The sequence below is a fragment of the Myiozetetes cayanensis genome, unplaced genomic scaffold (genome assembly GCF_022539395.1).
Source record: "Myiozetetes cayanensis isolate MyiCay16 unplaced genomic scaffold, myiCay2020 scf5-8, whole genome shotgun sequence".
In the NCBI taxonomy this organism is placed as follows: Eukaryota; Metazoa; Chordata; class Aves; order Passeriformes; family Tyrannidae; genus Myiozetetes; species Myiozetetes cayanensis.
Genome location: NW_026087742.1, coordinates 101,950,363 through 101,970,715, shown reverse-complemented (window position 1 = coordinate 101,970,715; position 20,353 = coordinate 101,950,363). Strand labels below are relative to the sequence as shown.

General features: G+C 39.0%; 2 protein-coding genes across 5 annotated transcripts in view; both read left to right on the top strand.

Annotated features, from left to right (window-relative positions):
• The window catches only part of BCLAF3 (BCLAF1 and THRAP3 family member 3), a 57,064-nt gene extending 55,700 nt beyond the window's left edge, over positions 1 to 1,364 (top strand). The window contains exon 12 of one of the 2 annotated variants that reach the window (XM_050332553.1): positions 1,206 to 1,364. In XM_050332553.1, the coding sequence (XP_050188510.1) occupies positions 1,206 to 1,217 (12 nt within the window). In that variant the 3' untranslated portion in view covers positions 1,218 to 1,364. The remainder of the gene's footprint in view (positions 1 to 1,205) is intronic. The other variant, XM_050332551.1, reaches the window with a different exon arrangement.
• SH3KBP1 (SH3 domain containing kinase binding protein 1) overlaps positions 1 to 20,353 on the top strand; it is a 215,375-nt gene that overhangs the window by 21,706 nt on the left and 173,316 nt on the right. For 2 of the 3 annotated variants that reach the window (XM_050332555.1, XM_050332554.1), the window contains exon 2: positions 1,206 to 1,363. In XM_050332555.1, coding sequence (XP_050188512.1) covers positions 1,206 to 1,363 — 158 coding nt within the window. Of the gene's footprint in view, positions 1 to 1,205; positions 1,364 to 20,353 lie in introns of those variants that run through there. The other variant, XM_050332556.1, reaches the window with a different exon arrangement.

Here is a 20,353-nt window from a genome sequence, read left to right as displayed (position 1 = left end):
GTCCTGCTTTGAACAGAGAGCTAAACTAGAGACCTGAGGTCCCTCCAGGCCTGACTGACTCTGATTTTTCAGTTAAGTTTCAGTGATGAATTTTTCATGTTCTGTTTGCATGTCAGCCTGTAATGTGTGGTGCCACTCTTCCTCTGCTGCTGTTCATTCTGTAGTTTAGCAGGCCTCTTGTGAACTGGTTTTATAATGGTTTTAGACTTCACAAAAGAAGCAATAGTTGAATATTATAAGCCATAAACTTGTGCCTGGTTTGTATCTGAAAGTCAGAACACTGTTTTAGCTATGACTTGCAGGCTCTGGAGGAGGGCAGAGATGTTCAGCATTGTGACTGTGTGACATTTTGGGGGTGGAAAGAAGTAACTCTGCTTTCCTGTCAGCTTAATTCAATTTAGTATGCAGGGCTTTTTATTTAGGCAGAACCCTTTTGCTGTCTGTGGTGTAATGGTTGGCTTTGCTTTGTGAGCTGGTCTTGCCTGTTTGCAGGCTAGAGCTTGCAGAAAGCAGATGTCTGTCACTAGTTCTCATTTTGCTGTTTTGATGGTTGAAGTGCTAAATGTTTGGTGGAAGGTCCTGGGGCAAGCTTTTCCACTGAAGTAAGCAGGACTAAGGTTTTACAGATATGGCTGTCCTAGACCTCGCCAGTCTGGCTCCTCCTAGTAGATGTTTGATGAACCACGAAATACAGCTATGGCTTCCATATTTGAACACCCCAGGTCTAATGCAAAAAATTCCTTTAAAATATTCTTTAGGTTGATAGTGATGCATTTAGCAAAGTAGTTGCAGTGGCTTTGAATGCTTATGAATTTAAGAACCTTTCCAGAAATAAAATGCTTTAAAAGTCTCGTGAACAAAAGCCGAACTTTGTCCAAGAAATAAAAATAAACTTTGTAATGCTGCCAGAATAAATACTGCTGAAGCATCACAAATTGATTTCCTTTAAACAGTAAAGAAAAGTGCATGCTATTTGTTGCCTTACCATGATGGGCATTCCTGTGTTTTCACTTTGGCCTCCATTGCAGCAGTTACCCACCGAATGTTACCATTACACGTTGCCTATTTGATGTGCACTCTTGGTTAAGCTGAATGTGTTACTTTCACTGAGAATGTATAATTGCATTGATGTTTTCCTATGCTTTTCAAAGGCATGAAAACTTAAATGTAGTTAATATGTCTGCATATGTGTGTTTCTCTTTTAGTGGAGGCGATAGTGGAGTTTGACTACAAAGCTCAACATGATGATGAGCTGACGATCACTGTCGGTGACATAATCACCAATATCAAGAAGGATGATGGAGGCTGGTGGGAAGGACAGCTCAAAGGCAGAAGAGGTTTGTTCCCTGACAACTTTGTAAGAGTGAGTACAAAGTGGAACCGTTCTTGCGTTGTGTGTATAAGTTTTATGTACTGTGCTGTTCAGGGTAAATATCTGCCTTTATATCGTGATATTTCTTATATCCAAACCCATAATATATTGCATATACACATATATTGCATATATACAATATATTGCATAGATACATTACAATGTTCTATGGAGGCAGTGTTACAAAGAAAAGATTACTTTCTTTGCAAACACAATGTAGTTTTGATATGCTGAAAATAAAAGAAACTACCCCTACATTTCTCGGCTGTTCAGTAATTATGTTTGACTTTGTGAGAACAAAGTGGTTATTCTAGAACAACTTACATGTCACTGCATTTGAAATGTTTTCTCTTCTCTGTAACTGCTTCTGCTTCTCTGGAATGCATTCTTAGGTTTTATAGAAGCTTTTTTGGTGAATATTTATTCCGGCTAAACCAGTTGAGAATAATTAAAGTGGATTTTTCCATACAGTTGCCTATAAAAAACTTTTCAAAAAATCATTACTTTGTGTTTTGTGTAATGTACCAAATAGCTTACAGTAATTCTGGTTTTAGGAAAGCCATTCAGAGTTTTAGAAACATTTTTTTTTTTTTAATTGGCATCTGTGTGCACACATATGTCTGCACATATGAGGCCAGCTATTAGTACCTCTGGGCCTCCTTGACTTGTCATTGCAGACTGAGGCAGTTAGTTTCTATAAACCTCTATAAACTTGGCTCTCCATTATGGAAGAGAGAGCCAGAACTACAGTAAATTACATAAATAGATTTTAGGTTAATCTTTTACAACAGCTTCAGAGGATCTTCGGTACTTTCCCTTTTCTAAGGGTATAAGTGTCCTTTTTTTGTTTTTTCTTCTAACTGTGTGAGCCTGTTGTGTGTTTAGACATATGCACATAATGAAGTAATTTCAATTTGCTTCGATAGCGCTGCATATGTCGAGGTAATTTGGGAGAGTGGTCTGGTGGCAAATGTAGCCAGCCCATAGCGGGGGGTGTGGGGGTGGACACGGGGCCTCAGGTGTTTCTGTGGGGACAAACATACTCACATCCTAATCCTTACTCCTGTCACTGCCAAGAAGAAAGAACAGCTCTGTGTCTGTCAGGCAGTAAAGATGAGGAGGAAGTAACAGCCTCAGTGAGATGAAAGGGAGTTGGAAGAGGAAAATGGATACCCTGTTTCTTGTTAATCTCTGAAAATCCACATTTTGGGGTAGGGGGAAGAAACTATTTTGTTTCTCATTATGTGTTGGTAATATTTTTCTGCTTGAACTCTGATGAACTGTGAAGTTCTGTGGGACAAATGTAGGCTTCCCCTAAGCCTTCTCCGAGCTGAATCTGCTGCTGATTTTAGGAGGTCCTGGCTTTAGTGTTCTAAACAAATGTGGCCTCTGAATTTCTTCATGGAAATAAAATAATCTAAATATGAATATTTGCAAGTTCTCCCCCTTCGTATCTAATTTTTAAGACCTCTTCTTTCTAAAATGACTTCAAACTGTGGCATCCTGTCACGTAATTAAAATATAAATAGCTTTTTCTCAATAGAAATTTCTAAACAGTAAATGGTTTAGATTTTCACAAAATTACAAAACCACTGATTTGGAAGGGACCTACAAGGATCATCAAGTCCAACTCCCAGCCCTGCAGTCATTCTCATAAAATATTACTCCCAGCTCTTTCCTTCCTTTAGTGCCATGGTCTGGTAACACGGTGGTGTTGGATCAAGGGTTGGACTTGGTGATCTCAGAGGTCTTTTCCAACCTGGCTGATTCTGTGATTCCTTCCCTTCTTTTTCTTTTTTTTTTTGTCAGCATCCAGGGCTGTCTTCTAAAGAACTGAAAACCACATTGTGTTCAAGCTGAGAATGAGGAATAATTTAAGGTCAAATATGGTTTTCATCGTTGAGCATTTCCTCTCTTAATTAGCTAACTTGGAGTAGGAGATATACATTTACTGAAAGTATAATTATGAATCTCTTGAGTGAAAATCTTTACGTTTCTTCAGTTTTTCCTTTTGAATAAGTTCATGATGACATTCCAAGTAAACTGTTGAGGTTTGCAAAAATTGAATGTTTGGCTGAAATGAAACCGTGAGATTAACACGGTAAAGACTCCTGAATGGTCTCTCTTAGCATTGTGCACAGATTATGGAAGTGCAGTTTGGAAGAAAAGATATGGAAATCAGAAATGAAAAAACCTTAGGGAAATGCAATATATTGAAATTTTTATGGAAAGACAAAAATGTAAAGTGTCACTTAAGAAAATAAAACCCTCCATGTTTTTCAAGGGAGTAGTAGGTCATGAATGTGGATAAGACTTTTGGAGTTGCCTGTAGAAAAAATGGTTTTAAATTTCTTGGAATAAATGCAGATTAGGAGAACACTGAAGTGGAGTTGCCTGAAGACAGATGTGAGAAAGAAAAGGAAAGGGGAGGTAGCAATAATATGTATGCAGTACATGTGCAGTAATTTTTTTTTGAAGGGACTTTCACTATGAAGTTGTATCAGAGGTGCTTCCTGTTCCTGAATCTGCAAAACAACTGCTCTGAATTTTTTGTATACAGCCACGAGAAAAACAGATTTATACCCTTCTTATGCTCTGCAATTCAATATGCAAGGCGTAACAGAAAAGGTATTTGAAATTTATTTTCTGTTTCCACTGCTGAGTAGTCTGGGGATATGGTCACTTAGAAGATTTTGTGGAAGAAGTTCATCTAAATATGAGAAAAAATCTTTGGTCTCTCTTTAAGATCTGATTTACCTCTGTCAGTCTTTAAAGATACCTACTCTTGTTAGAGCTACTGGTGCTGAATATGTAAGAAATATACAAAGGTGTATCTGGTTGTTGTCTTTTTCTGTTTTCTTTCAAATTTTCAGGTAGAGAAATAGAAGTATGAGTGGCGAATTATGTACTGTTCCTGCTTGTCTGTTTTACTTCTCAGTTAAGCAGCTGAAAAGAGGAGGTAGCAGGTGATTGCAGTGTTGTTCATTTACATGGTATAAAGTTGGTTTTCAGTATCTTTCTGTCTTGAAAACTTTAACTTGAAATCCATACTCTGGAGTGTAAAACTGTGTTTGTAAGTGTGACAACGTCTGAGATAGATAGATTTTGCTGATAGCAAATGAAGATGCAGAAAGCAGGAAACTGGTGCAGCGCCATGTTTGCTGGCTTTAATTTTCAAAGCGAATTCTATGTGGGATTGAGTAGTGTTATACTGGTAAACTGAATTTAATGCATGTGACAACCTTAAAGCTTGTCTGTACTCCAGAGGGCTTGCCAGTATTGCTAGCAGAATGGAGGAGGTAAATTTATTTTAAGAGAGAAGTTTAATGGAAGGTGGTTTTTAAACTCTAGTGTGTAGGTTGTGTTTTAGAATCAATGAAACAGGACAGGGACTTGTGTAGCTGTACTGCTGCCTTGGGTCAGAACGGCAACCTGAATTTCTTGTTATGCAAGAAGAATACAATCTTTAAATAGTGCATATTAGTTGTAGGATGTCAGGGATGTTGATGCTGAATTGTAGGTACATGGTGGAGATCATTATCTGTTGCTTGTCATTTAATTTTCTTCTCTGTGTTTTGTTTGTTTGGTTTTAATCTCCACAGCCATCCAGAGGTTGCAGGGGACTGTAAGTGTTTCCTTGTGCTTGTTACACATCCCTACCCATGCCAGCTAGTGCTTTCATAAAACCTTTCATAAGACTGGTCCCGTGCACATGCAGGGGCCCTTTGCAGCCATAGTTTGGCTCCTGGGAGGGAAAAGAGAATATTCCTCATATCCCAGAACACTTTGGTTCCTGCAGCGCTTTCTTGCTTCCCTGGCCCTTCAGCTGCTGTTTGGTACCTGTCAGGTCAGAGAACCAACCAACTCATCCTTCCCTCCTCCTTTGGCAGTGACTTTAGCACTCTCTGACACCTCTGTGACTTCCTGCTTTTGCTTTGGGGCTGTAGGTTTGTATCGCTCTCACTGCTATCCTTGGCACTCGGAATACTGTTAATTAAGTGATGACTGGGTCAGCTTTGCGAAATAGCTGCTTGTCATGGTTCAATTCACTTAAGAGTTGGACTCAGTGATCCTTATGGGTCCCTTCCAACTCAGAATATTTTGTGATTCTGTGAAAGTTGTGGTGTCAGTGGAGGCACTGAGTTCGTATGCAGACTGGGGAAAGCAGTGTTATTTCTGTCTGTACCTGAAAAGATAACTTGCTTTGTGGTTCAGTGAATGGTTATGCTGGGCTTTTTGGTTTGATTTTGGGTTTTTTTTAACATACCTGCCAGGAATTTGCAATTCAGTTACTGAACTTTTTGTGTGTCTGTGTGTGGTGGAAATATTACTAGAATATTGTCCATGTATTTGTTTTAAGGAAATGTTTTAGATTGTAGAATCCTAACTGTTATGTTGTCTTGGGAATGAAAGCCAAGAGTACTAGTTTCTTACTCCAAGTTCTGGGTATGACCATTAAACTTGTTATCCTTACAGTGAAATGCAAGAGAATATAATTAGTGAAAGAAACTCAGGTTGGTTCCATCATATGAAAATGTTGTCTCTTTGAGCTTTTGTTTCTGTCAACAGCAATTAAGATTTTGTGGGGAGAAACATAACATCACGGGTGTGTTAATTGTGTATTGTTGTTGCTCTTACTGTGGTGAAAGTAAAACTGATGAAACAAAATCTTTCTCCCTCTCCCAGCCCATCTCCTCAAAGATACAGATCCAAAAGATGGTCTTGTACCAGTCAGTAGTCTCTGACTTGGCTGCGTTCACTCTTACAAGGGAATTGAGCACTCTGGGCTGTCCTGGATGCCCAAGGCATGATTACAAATGATGTCACACCTCAACCTGTTCGTCTGGATTCAGAGGAGATGGGAGAGTTCCCATCGAGGCAGCTACCCTGGGTGTTTGGCCTGGAAGTGATTTGAGACTCCCAGGCAGTGAGAGAGGCTCTTTCCCATTCCCTGTGACCGGGAACTGGTGATACTCCCAGCTGGATGGGAAGGGTGCCATGCTCACTGCAGTCAGCAGAATGGATCCCGTATGTTTATTGTGGGGCAAGTGTGGAGTTGGCTGTTTGGTGGTGATCAGTTTGTTGGATATGTTTTCATGGCAGGCTTTGAGAGGGGGATTTCCTCGAGGGAGTGTGGGGGTGTGGAACAGACTGGAAAAATTGTTGTTGTTTGGGGCTGTCAGCTGTTGGATGTTTTGTGGGAACCAGCCTGTGAACATTTTCTGAAGTATGCGAAAGTGAGAGGGTTTCAAATATGTGCAGCAGTCATGTAGTGAACACACAGTAATGTGAATCTTCAGTATTAAGGTTTTTATTAGTTTTTAGGGACTAGTACATTATATTTCAAAAAGTAACCTTATGAAAAGACATTGGCTTGCTTATATATTGATAGAACTGATGGAAATGCAGCCATGGATCCGACGCCTCCTGTGGTAGGGAGATTTGAGCAAAATGATCTTTAAGGTCCTTTCCTTCCCCTAACCATTCTATGATTCTAAGAAATTTATGATTTTGCAAACAAAATGCATGGCTTTTCATTTTTCTTGCATCTTAATTGCTGATGTTTAAAAACATTCTTGTTTAAATACACCTAATATTGTTTTACCAATAGAGTTCATTGTAGGTAGTATAAATTAAATATATACAGAGTAAACTCAATTATTTCCTCTTCTTGTTCAGGTTTGTCTTTTATATTCTTAAGAAAACCTCAATAGAGTATTCCTGTTTAAAATATGCTGTTGTTTAAATTGTAAATTACAAAAAAACCTCCACAAAACACAACAAATTTGGGCTAAAAGGGAAACTAAACACTTTTCTGTTTTCCTCTTTCTGAAGCCCCAAGCCATGAGGAGAATCTAATCAGAGACTGAAACATGGACTGAACGTGCTATCTAGAAGTTATCTTTTCAAAGATATAACTTCTTTGGAGCTATAATATCATAATTCTTTAAAGTAGCTTCAGTTTCTTCAGAACTTAGTTATATGTTATTATTATTTGAGGTGTGGGTTATGTAGAGAAGTCAATGTGGTTTTGGCAATAGCCTCTCAAAGTAGCTTCCATAAGGATTTATAGAGTTGGTAAGATTAGATGGTTGATGGCGTTTCTCCAACCTAGCCCTAAAAGGTTGGGAAGCAAAGAGAAGGTGCCCTAAACTTATACTTTCTCTTCCCTGAAATCAGTTTTTTCTTTTTTTCTTTTTTTTTTTTTTCTCCCTCTCTGGCAACTTTATAAGCTCCGGATGTTTTTATTTTCTCTGTAGATAGTGTGTGGGTGGGTATGTTAGTAATCCATGTATTTTGGTCTGATTCATTTTCACACTTGTTCTGGCAATTGTTTTACTGTTGGAGGAGGCTGCTGTGAGAAACTCTTCTCTGTAGGTAAAATCTGTAGAGATGCTTAGCAGCATTTGCTAAATATATCTTGCAAATATATATCTTGAAAAATACACTTCTGCAGTTTGGGATTTAAAGAGAGTACGGCTGTGTATCTGATTTTTCCTGGCAGGACCAGAAAACTCAATAAAATTCTTAAAACACAAGCTTCTAGAAAATTGAATTGCAGTTCAGTCCCACTGCTGTTTGAAGCTAATGTGAGAATACGTGTCGATATTTCCACCTTTTTTGCAATTTAATTACAAAGCCCTGATGGATTTCCTCAACTTTAGAAAACATTGTCTGATTCTTATAGTTTTAATATTTGTTTGCAAATAAGAGTATAAGAGAAAGAGTATTCTGGATACCTGTGGTGTACCTGCAGCATTTAATAATCGTAATTGTGAAGGGTTGTACTTCAAGCTTAGTCTGCCAAATAGTCCATTTTCTCCATTAGAACAATACAGCTGGTATCCAGACAAGTGCTTGTCTTTCAGTTTGTATTACTTAAACTTTAAGTAATAGTAAGTAAGAATGAAGATGGGAGCAAGAGGGACATGTAGAAAAAAAGAAGGCTATCAGGGATTGCAAGACTAGTTGCTCTAAATGCTACTGTCATGACTTAATGGTACTGTTTACTTCTGATTAAACACTATAATTTATTAATAGTAAATATATGTGTGTATGTGGGGGTTGTTTAGTAGTGTTGATTTTAAATTTTTTTGATTTTCTCTTTTGTATCTGGGTTTTACTTCTATGTACAGAAGTGCTGGTTTTTTTCTGAAGTATCATGTATTGACCATTTAACAGTGTGTATCAACTGGAATGACAAACTATTTGCATTATTTGCTGTTAGTAGCAATGTTTGAGTAATTAGGTATCTTTGTGTTCTGTGTCTGTTAAGTGCTGCAATTTCCTCCTAAAATCTTTCGGGAACTATTTGGGAAGCTGATGGTGAAGACAGTCTTTAAAGGGTCCACCATTTCTTGACGTCACCTAATAATTTAGTCTACTGGAATTTCACTGGCACTGTCAATAAAATTATAATAGGACAGAGTACATTAGAGCAGTTTAGGTTTATGATCAGGGAACATGTTGTTCTCTTCAGAGCTGGAAAGAGACGAGTGTATGTGAGTCTCGTAATCCTCATTTTTTGGCTTTGTTACAGCCATATGAAATACATTATTGCATATATATATATATACATTCTACTTGTGTAGTTACCCTCGGAAAAGTTGGAAAATACAAAAGTGCAAGTAAACTACTGTCATGTAATAGGATGAGTTGTTATTTCAGACTTCTTCAGTAATGGATATTTAGTGCCGATGGTTGTGATGGGAGGTGGTGAGGAATGGAAGGCAAGAAAAGTAAAGCATACATTTTAAAAAATAACATTGGTACCTCCCGACCAGTGAGAAGGAACAAGGCAAACCAGTCATCTTTACAGAAGGTGGTAATGACTTCTCCTTTTATTGAATTTTTTTGACTGGGAACATTGAGGAAAATAAATGCATCACAAGTCATTCAAGACTGTGCAAGGTCTGTGTATTTGCTGCGTCACAAAACCTTGATTTGTCTAATTCCCACTTCATGAGGACTCACTGCACCTTTTGAAAGATTAATTCAGTACTCATTCTTCCAGAGAACTTGCATTCACCTTCCCAGAAGCAATAAACCAGTATTATCAAAAACCCTGATTAAAAACACCTTTCCAACAGAAACCGTCTCTAAAACAGAAACTTCTTTCGTAACTTTCTTGATTGCTTAAGGTTACAAGTTATTGCCCTTATTTTGGCTGGTTCACTACAGCCAGCTTAGCTGAACCTTGGTTTCCCTTTTAAACATTCTTTGGTGTGTTGAGGCAGCCTGATTATCTGTCAGTGTTTACTTAATAACTGATAACAGAAACCAAATGAAAATCTTTTTTTATCCTTTTGGCTGAAAATGATTCTCTTTGTACTTGGAGCCAAGAGCATCATGACATTCAGCATTCCTTTTGCCACCTGTGTTTATCAGCTTTTTAATTGCTTGATTGTTTTGTTTTTGTTGTTGTTCCCTCGCCCCAAGCTTCCTTATCATGCTGCCCCCGGGGCCTTGCCAGCAGGTGAGCAGAGTGCCTGTCCTGCTGCTCATTGCTGTCACCTTGTCCGCATCACGTGGCCATGGCACATCAGAGACACGGTTCATACACTGTCAGCCACTGCTGAGTCACTGGCCCAATGAGTACTTAATAATTATAGGAAGAAGAAGATAAAATTCGAATCTTCATGTTTTCTTTATGCTTCCCAGATGTCCTATGTCTTCATTTTACCGTACTATCAAGTACAAAGACAAAATGTAATCTGTTCCTCCTTCTAAAATGACCTGAGTTATTCTCCTTCCAAGATTGAATTGCAGAAATATAGATGGAAAAATGTCTGTAATTCAGAGATACCAAGTTAACTGTCTTGAATTAAAAATACCTACAGTTCACCCACCACAAAGGTGCACGTGTCTCAGTGTAGCTTCAGTAAATTTTTTAATGCTTCCATTTTGTTTTAGAGGAGTCTAATTCTGAAACTTAGTTGAATAGTTGCTATATAATTTGTTTCATGAAATTAAGTTCTTATAAGTGGAATTACCTGAAAGGTGGTGGTGTGCATGTACAGAAGGACATATGCTCAGTCTTTTTCTTCTGTCTCCACACAACTTACTAATTTTGCAACCTTCAGTTGATTAGTAATGGTCTATGGTGTGTTACTGTATTTACCTTTGACTCTGAGAGTCCCTTCAAACTGAGAGCACCTGAAGGCCTGTGGTTGTGAATGTTTGATCAGTTTTCATGAACAGATTGTCACAATTAAGGATGGTTAATTCAAAAACAAAACCTGGTTTGTTACTGATGTTGTGTAAAAGTGTATAATGCTAAGGTTAAACTAAAATCATGGAAGGATTTGAGTTAGCTTGCTGCGAGATATCACCAGTATTTTTCCCTGCGTGTACTTTGAAACCTCCTTTCAATAGTTCCCTGAAGTTGATGGAATGACTAGGAGGATACAATTGTTTACATCCACCAGTTCTTGTGGGACTGAGCACTGTATTTCACAGTCATTGACTACTCTGTGGTTCTGCATAGAGAACTTCCCAATTTCTCTGTTGTCAGCTGACATGTTTTTAGTAGGTCATATGAACTTCTGTAGCCTGTCAGACAATGTGAAAGTTTTTGAGAGAATATTCAAACTGGTAGACATCAGAGGAAACTTTTGAGTAAGTGGAAGGATTAAACTGTAAAATAAAAGCTCTTTGTCAAACTGTAATCCCTTTCCCAGTATTTTCAGCAATTCGTATGTGTGTGTTCATGCAGTAGGCATGCATAATGTGTGTTGTATGCACAAATAAACACTGGGTCTAAAACCAGAACTAGTTAAGGTATGAGAAATTATTTTTAAAGGGACTTTCATTCTCTGGTATCATCCATTAATTCAACCTTTTTTACTCCACTAATTAGTTGCATAAGGATGGGTTTTTTATATCTGAGAGTTTTTACAAGTAGAATGTGTGTTGCTTGTCCCTCTGAACCCTGGTGACATTTGCAGTGACACTCTGTAATATTGACCCCATTTCTTTGTGCTGGGATTTTTACCATTGCGTTGTTTCCTTAGTGAACATTCAGATATTTAGAAAAGGGCAGTTTTTGTTTGGTCTCTTTCAACTCCCAGTAGTTTGGTTTTTTTAAGGTTCTTGTGTTTCCATTAGAAGCTGTCCTTCTCTTCCCACTTCCCCACCCCACAGCTTCTGTGTGGGTTTTATTTTCTCATGAAGCTGAAACTGAGTGTACAAGTTACAGGACTGAAGAATTCCTTCAGGGCTTCCTTGCTCATGCCTGGAGTTACTTGTAATGTGTGGGTAACCTGCCTCTCCAATCTCTGTATCATGTCCTCCTGCTGTCAAATTGTAGCTCCATGACACTGAGCACCATAAAGAATGAGAGAAAATACTTATTATACCTGTGTCAGAAAGAGGTTTTTATTTGAAGACTGGTTGTATTAGTGGAGGCTTTCTCGGTCACGCCTTTGATTGAGCCTGTATATACTAAAATGAGATTCTGGAGTCTTACCATTGAAGAATGCATGTGGAAGGACAGACAGGGAGATGGGATTTGAGTTTTAACAACCAGCAGCGCTAGGATTTGCTAATGAGTGCTAACAGATGTATTTGTTTTCTGCTGATGTTTTCAGACATTCATAAAGTGAAAACAGGATTTACAGGGAGAGGCTAAATTACTATCTCTTACTAGATTGCGTTGTTGGAAAAATTGACTAGGCTCCCAGACTTGGTATCCTCTCATCAGATCTGGCAACAAGCAATGAAATTAAAGATAAATACTGGCTACAGGCAATTATTTTTAGTTAAAGCCAATTAATATTAGCTGGTTAGACTGCTTGAGAGAAAAGGGAAGTTTGCATCACTGGAGCATGATACAGAGTTGCAGGCGGAGACCTGAACTTGAAACAGCATTCTTGGTACTGTGCTGCCATTATAGTGACACCGTCATTTTATTCAGCTTCATCTCAAAGTAGTAAGATTTTTCATTCCTGCTGCTGTCGAGCAAATGCATGTTAGTAGGACTTGTGAAAAGGTATCACATGATGCAAAGATACATAGGATAAGATAATACAAAACCAAAATGTTCTTTGTAGACGTTATGGGTGAGCAGCCTCACCTGTGGTAGGAATATGCATCTCCTGCTCTGGTGAGCCATTGTTCTTTCATGGTTATAAGAGTGTTAGTGTAATGTATTGCCAGAGAGCTCCTGCTCTGCAGCAGCTGTATAGCAAAGCTTTGCACAGGAAGCAAACAGGCTGTACCAGTAAAAGCTCAATCAGTTAAACCAGTTTAGCTAGTTTAAGTCAGTGGTAGGAGCTTCTGCTGGTTCAGTTACAGATCACACCTGCTGGTCTTCCTGCTTCAGCTATGCTGGCAGAAGTTCGCAAGTAGGGACCATTTTGGGAAATTTCACTTTAGTTGTTTACCATATATAGCACACTGTTGCATTGTAGTTTCCTTTTTTCCCCTTCTCCTTTTGTATCTTTTTTTCCCCATCCTCTCCAAGGCATTTACAGCTATGCCTCTTAGTTGAATGTAGCTGCTCTTGGATATGGTTATTAACCACCTGCCTCTCTGTCTGATACATTTACTGCACTCTTGGAAGAAACGAGAGAAGTTTAAGGTTTGAATTCTGTAAGTGGAAGAAACAGAGAGTAGTTAATATTCAGATTTTATTCTCAAGTGAAAGAGCTGGAATGAATAATGACAGCTGTATAAACTGTGTGAGATAATAGGACAGCATTTAAGATCCAAATAACTATTGCTTTTTCATAAAACAGTAGCATTAACTCTGTTTTTGTATTCAGCTTTTAGCAGATGAGACAACTGGAAAGGAGTGATTGAACAGTTTCTCTAGCAGTTTTTTAAAATGAAAGGGATACCTATGGGGTATCTGGAAAAGCTGCTTTAAGATGAACCCATAGTAAGCTAACTCCACTGTACAAACCATCACAGGAAATGTAGCTAAAGCACCCAATGACATTGTTTGAAATGTTAATGAAGCATTTTTGTGCACTGCAGAAACCATAGCTATGCTAGCACAAAACCAGAGTTGTGTTCAGTGATGTGTTGCCTTGCAGCTCCACTCTCCTGGGTGCACTTGTGTGCAGAGAGAAAAGCTGTACAGCTTGTACTGTGTTAGATTGCTTTCATGCAAGTAGTAAGAATGATGTGACTAAGCAGAGTTTGGGGAAGCACAAGTTTGATCAGGAAAGAAACAGAATAAATAAGAAAAGGCATGGAAGAAATGGGCATGGGACAAACCACATAAATTCAGGCGTCTCTGACAGTGTTGAAAAAAGCAGTGCTCTTATATCTGCCAATTATATGGTGGATTACACGGGAACTTCTCTAGAACCTGGTTCTAGCCTGTACCACTTCCTTCCCATTGCTGTTTCCAGCCTATCCTATTGAAACAGAAGTTATTTAGCATGCTGTCTATTCCTGAGTTTAGGAAAGGTAACTTCTTGGGAATCAGTTCTACCACACTGCTTGTATTAAAGCATAGTGTGGACAGATTATGATTTTTGCCAAAAACTCTGTAATAGCATAGTTCCCCACAGGAAAGCTGGATGCTGTTATATTAAATGGTCAATCTTTTTTTCATTGTGGCTCACAGAATGTATATATGTTCTAAAAAATAAATTTTAATTTGCAAGGTTGTGTTCTAGTTAATCATGTAAGTAAGAATGAGTGTTGGAATTGTGTGTATAATTATGTTTTACATGGCTTCATTTCTTTTCCTTGCCCTTATATGAATGCTTATTCTGTGTTATGTTTGGTTGCAAAAGTAAAGAGAACTTTATTTGCAGTGTTTTGGCTTTGGGAGACCTATATGATTCTGTCAAATGTCGTTCAGTAACACTAGGTTATAATTGCTTCCACAGTATAAAGCATTCTCTCCTTTCTCTATCATTGCTGCAACCCAGCCTGATATCTGAAAAACAGGTGTTACTTTCATTCATACATCATAAAGGTAGCATAGACAGATCTGATATAATGCCTAACCCAGAAGAAAATCTCATAGGAGATTAGTTCCAGACAGAAAATTGATTTTCTCAGAAGGAACCTTAAGGGAGGCTCCTGGGGAGTAGCAGAAAGCAAAAATCGATCATCTTTTCAAGAAGGAAAAGAAGGAGAATGTGAGGAACTCAAGCTTCATGTTGATCTCCTAGAGTAATTTCCAAACACATGAAGGACAAGAAACTGGTTGGCAGTAGTCAGCATAGACTTATGAAAGGGAACTCATGTCTGAACAATCTTCTAGTTTTCTACCATGAGATCACTGACTTGGTAGAGTGGATGTTGTTTATGTTGACTTCAGCAAAGTATTTGACACCTCCTTCCATATCTTGACAAACTGATGAGGTGCGGACCAGGTAAGTGGACAGTGAGGTGGACTGAAAACTGTCTGAAGTACCAGACTCCAATGGCTGTGATCAGCAGCACGAGGTCCAGCTGAAGGCCGGTCATGGGCAGTGTTCCACAGGGAGGGATAATGGGGTGATGCTGCTCAGCCTTCAGGCATGACCTGGATGATAGGGCAGAGAGGACTCTGAGCAAGTTGGCCTGAGAAATGGGCTGCCGGGATCCTCATGAGCAGAGGGCAGCGGTAAGTGCTGCAGCTGGAGAGGAATGATCCCAGGCAGCAGTACAGGCTGTGTCTGAGTGTCTGGAAAGCAGCTTTGTGGAGAAGGACCCAGGGATACAAGTGGACAACCAAGTATACCATGAGGAAGCACAGAAATTTGTGCTTATGGCAAGGGCAGGTCCTCACTGCCTGGGCTGCATTAGGCTGAGTGTCGTGAGGAGGTGGAGCAATGGGATCCTTCTGCCTTTCTCCTTTCTGGTGAGGCACGTGTGGAGTGCTGTGTCCAGTTCTGGGTCCTCCAGTACAAGAGAGAGATGGAGATAGTGGAGTGAGTCCTGTGAAGAGCCGTGAAGATGGTTGAGGGATTGGAGCATGTGACTTCTGAGGAGAGTGTGAGAGAGATGGGACTGTTCAGCCTAGAGAAGACTCAAGGTTTTGTTACTGATGTGTCTGAATACGTGATGTGATGGACTACAGAAGGTGGAGCCAGAATCCTCTTGGCAGTAGACAGTGAAAGGAGGAGAGACAATGTCTATGAATTAAAATAAAGGAAAATCATTTAAGCATAAGAAAAAATGTTTTATTTTGAGGTTGGCCAACCCCTGGAACAGATTGTCCAGGGATGTTGTGGACCCTTCATCCTTGAATGTAATTAAATGCCTGCAGAACACAACCTTCGGTATCCTGCACTCACTAACCCTGTTCTGAGCCAGTGGGTTGCACTAAGTGATCTACAGAGGTGCCTTCCTGCCCTCAGCCATCCTGTGAGTCTGTAAAAGCAATTAGTTGGATCACGGTACTTTGGCTCTGTAGACTCACTCAGCTATGAAGTAGTAAACAGGAGTGTCAGTTGAAGTATGGAGGGTAAGACACCTAGGGGCTGTATCTTGGGAATAAGTGATGCCTTTTCTGTATAATCACGTAAAGTGTTGGTTTTAGTTTCCATTCTATTTATAACTACATATTTTTTCTCTCAATCAGCAACATGTTTCACACTGCAATTAAAAATATGATGTCCTTCCCACTGCTTCTATGCACATGCACTTGTGCCAAGAATAAAGAAGGAGGTTTCAGAGCATTTTGAAATTGTAATTCTTGAAGCACTTGAATAGGCTGAGTGAACTCCGGTGCCTTTAGCTGATTCTTTTTTTTTTTTGAAGTAAAACCTAGCTTTCTGCAGGCCATACTTTTATGTGCATCCCTTTCCCTCTGTCCTTCTTCCTCCCCATATGCCACAAGTTCTTAAAGTGACCTTTAACTGTGAAGAGGTGAGTTGTTAATTTATTACAAGTTGTAAGTAACCCTTTGTGAAAGTAGGCAGCTACAGAGAGTATCCACATTCTGTGAAAGACAGCAATACAAATTCAAGGCATGTCTGATGTAAAAGAGTCCAGGGGGAGAAGAATGATTAGAGGTAGCTGCTGATAAAACTTGTGTACAAAGAAATAAAAATATCAGAGTATCAATCAATCAATCTGTTACTCTGAGTAGCTTCAAATTTCGCAGGGAGTGGGGAGGAGGTAACTGATTACCGTGTGTGAGTGTGTATGTATGGGTTGGTTTATGGATGAGAGAGCAAGGGCATCAGATGAGTTTGGAAAATGTCTCTTCGTTCATCCCCCTACTCTTGCAGGCTCTATGCTTCACATTTATGAAGATTCATTGTGTTGTTGCTGTGCCCAGCAAACGCTGCTTGAGGATCAGTTTGCTCTCATGCTTAGCAACGTTCCTTTATACTTTATCCTCTCCTTGTGAGTTCAGATGGCTTTTTGGTTTTGATTGTTTTGGGGTTTTTTTTCCCCATGGTGTTTCATCAATCCTGCTTGCTCTTTGATCTTAAACAGACACTGAAGGTCTTCTCTTTGCTTGAGATACTCTGGTGAGGTAGGCTTTCATTCTCTTGAGAATACTGGTAGCACTTTTATTTTATTTTACAGTGCATGTTATGTGCTGGGCAGACATGACATGATAAAGAGTGATACATAGTAACTCAGATTAAGCTTCAGTATTGCAGAGTATATTGACTTTGACTCATCCATTATCCATTTAATAATTTTCTGTCATTTTCAGTAACCTGTGAATCAATTCACAGACCTGTATTTGTCAAATGGACTCAAAACTATGTGAGAAGCAAAATCTGCATGGTACTTTGAAAATCATAGGAATTTTTAATAGCTAGGAATTTTTCTAGCTAGTCTGAATTGCTGTAACTTTCTCTGAAACTCATCTCATTATAAGGTTGTGGTTTCTTGAGCTGCACACTGTTTTTGAGCTGCACACTATTGATTAGTTTGAATTTTTTCATGTCATCCAGATTGCTATTCTCTCGTTAGCTGTTACACATGTAGTTTGGTCTTTTCTCCAAAATTGCTTTTTAATATCTTGATTGTGTGTGTGGGGTGGTGGGTGTTAATTTGTGGACTATTTCTATTAACCAGCAATCCACCTTCATGTTGTCTGGTAAGCAGGATGCAGAGTGGGATGAGATTTAAGTCGTACACTGAAGTGAGCGTCGGGTTTTTCAGTTACCTGAAATAGCCTCCATTTCACAGTTCCTGTAGAGCCATCTTCTCTATACAACCCTCTTTCTTTTACTGCTAATTATAACCTTCTCTTATGAGTTCTTACAGTCAGAGAATTCCCAAACTGTACCAAGGGGAAAGAAGGATTTAATAATTCAGAGAAAAATGATTGAGTGAAAGGAAGAGAAAAATGATTGTGGAGAAAAGGTTGTGATGTGTATGGGGCTTTATATGCCTTTGTGGAATGATTTAAATAATTTGGCTGCCAAATGAATCACACACCTCTTTTGTCATTCATGGAGGGCTCTGCTAAGACAGAAGCTTTGTATGAACAAGATGTTTGCAGAATAGGGCATTAGAGCAGCCCAATCTGTCTTGAAGTAAAATTTATTTTCAGCAGCCATATTCTAAACATGCTGTACCAGTGAGAGAGAAGTACAAAAAGCACAAAATCTTGCAGTAGAATTTTGTTCCTGAGTTCAATGACACTTGGCAGAGGCCAGCCAAGATAGAAAATTATCTAGATTACATTTGGAAATGGAATATTTGCCTCTCTAGGAGAAAGCTTTGAGAAACTGGTATTAAGTTGGTATTAGATTTAAGTTAGGAAAATAGAGGAACAGTGAAATTACAATAGAGCAGTTAAGGGAGAATATTGTAATGTCTGGGGCATGGTTGCTGTTCTGAAGATTTAAAACTGGTGACCGCTGTTAAAATAGATAGAAATAAAAAAAATGAAAGGATGGAAAAGAACAGTGTGCAATTTTAAATATTTCTGTTGAATTGCTAACAAGGGCTGAATTTAAGAAGGGTGCTTGAAAGGGACTGAAGCTGTGGGTTGGGGTTAAAAGGCTTGAATAGGGCACTGTAAGCAGGGTAATATGCTGAAAAATTTAAGTGTAGTTAAAAAAATGCCAAACACTAAGATGAAAGTGGACTGGAAGAAATGCAGAGTAATGTTCAAACGTACCATAACAGCTCTGCTGTTCTTCTTCCCTTTGGGTTTTTTTGGGGTGGTGTTTTTTTTGCATCTTCTTCCTCCGTTGTCACCACTGTTAATAAGCATACCCCTGTGGCCTTCTCTTCAGACCGTACACAGTGTCTGTAAACCATCTCTACTCCAGCTGTTTCACGGAGATTTGGTATAAAGACAGAGGCAAGGTGAGGGAGACGGAATGCACGGGAAGTTCAAAACTGGAGCACTGAGGTGGAGCAGAGGGGCTCTTAGGAGCCACCCCATAGGGCCCTCAGTCTGTTTGCACTGAGAATAGCAAGGTTTAATACAAGCAGTGAAGAGATCCTGGATTAAAAAGCCCTGTGACGATGTGTACTGGCAAAGACAGCTGTGTTTGTAAGATTTTTGTTCCTATGGTGTTTTTAAATGTGCCATGGTGACTTTATATTGATTTCCCCCAATTAGCCTCCCTTAAAACTGCAGTAAACTGCATAATCGAAATCAGTTTCTCTGATCTTCTTTTGATTTTTGGTGTTTCACTTTTGACAGGTACTAACCAGCAGTTACTCTGCATAATTTTGTTTTATGTCATCTCTAATTATTGGTGATTTGCAGTATTAGCTTCATGGATTTGATCCACAGCTCTTGTAGTCTATTGTATTGGAATCCCCTTGGATTGCACTGCCTATTGCTAGTCATAAGATTCTTTAATTTATGCTTTTGCTTGAACATTTTCATATATGGCTCTGTACATGTGTGTGCCTCTTACCTATCTCCAAACCATACTCCTGAGTTTTTTTGCAGTGTCTAAAGAGGAGTCGAAAACACTGCATGTACCAATGTTGTGACATAAATGACATATCTATGGAGTTTGTTCACTGTCTTTCTGTTTCTTGAAACCTCACTCTTTTAAATGGTGTTAATAAGAATTAATTCTAATTGTCTAGGGACAAAACCTTTAAAGTTGAATCAGTGAATTCTGTTTTGTTATATCAAGGTGGGGTAGCAGAAGGTAGCCCTTGCATCTACTACCTTTGCAGAGACTGTCATTCTGAATTCTCTTTTCCTTTTTGTGGCACACGTGGTATTCAAATCATCTTCCTTAGTCTCCTGTAAAAATCCGAGTCAGTTGTGACAACTGTCTGGGACAGGCGTCTTTGCAAATGGTACCCTTGGAGCACACAGGAGACAGTTCTTGTTCAAGCTGATAAATCTCTGTGCTAGAGCAACTCAGTGTGTTTTTGTTCTACTTAATTATAAATACTTCAGGCCTCAGGGGCTGCAAGTACTCGTCATGTTAGGAACCAAACACCTGCATGAACCTAACTTTCTCTTGCATACCTGGTTAATATCTAATTAATGACCACATTATTTAAAACTATTAATGTTGTTCACACATTTATGTAACTTTGCCTCTAAAACACTTAGTGACACCTCTAATATTTGCTTACAGTAAAATAGGTGTGAACATTCCAGAAGGACATGCACTCTGAACTTCTGCAAGCTCTTTAATGGCTGCTGTAGTGGCTTCTCTGACATCAGCATTTAACCAGCCCGGTTAACACTGTTTGGTGACACTTTGAGCATAAAAGATGCTAAATAAAGCTTGATGTTGTGCAGTACAGCACTACCAGTGCAGATGGCAAACAGCAGTTTCATTCTTTGTGAAGCTGGACTGCTTGCACAGTGTTTGCATAAATTCAAGCACGATCTGATGCAAGGAGAAATAACATGTAGTTGTCTGTTTGCAGAGCAGCACGCCAAAAGCGGAGCCAGTTAATGACAATGTGTTTCTGATTTGAGCTTCAGATACATTTCTTTTTTCTTTTTGGTAATACATGACTGATTCAAATAACAGCTTGTTTGTATGAATACAGTGTCCCTAAAATGATTGTGTAAGTATTGTGATCAGAGGATTCTGTTAGCTTTATGGAGCTTGAGGATGAACCAGAACT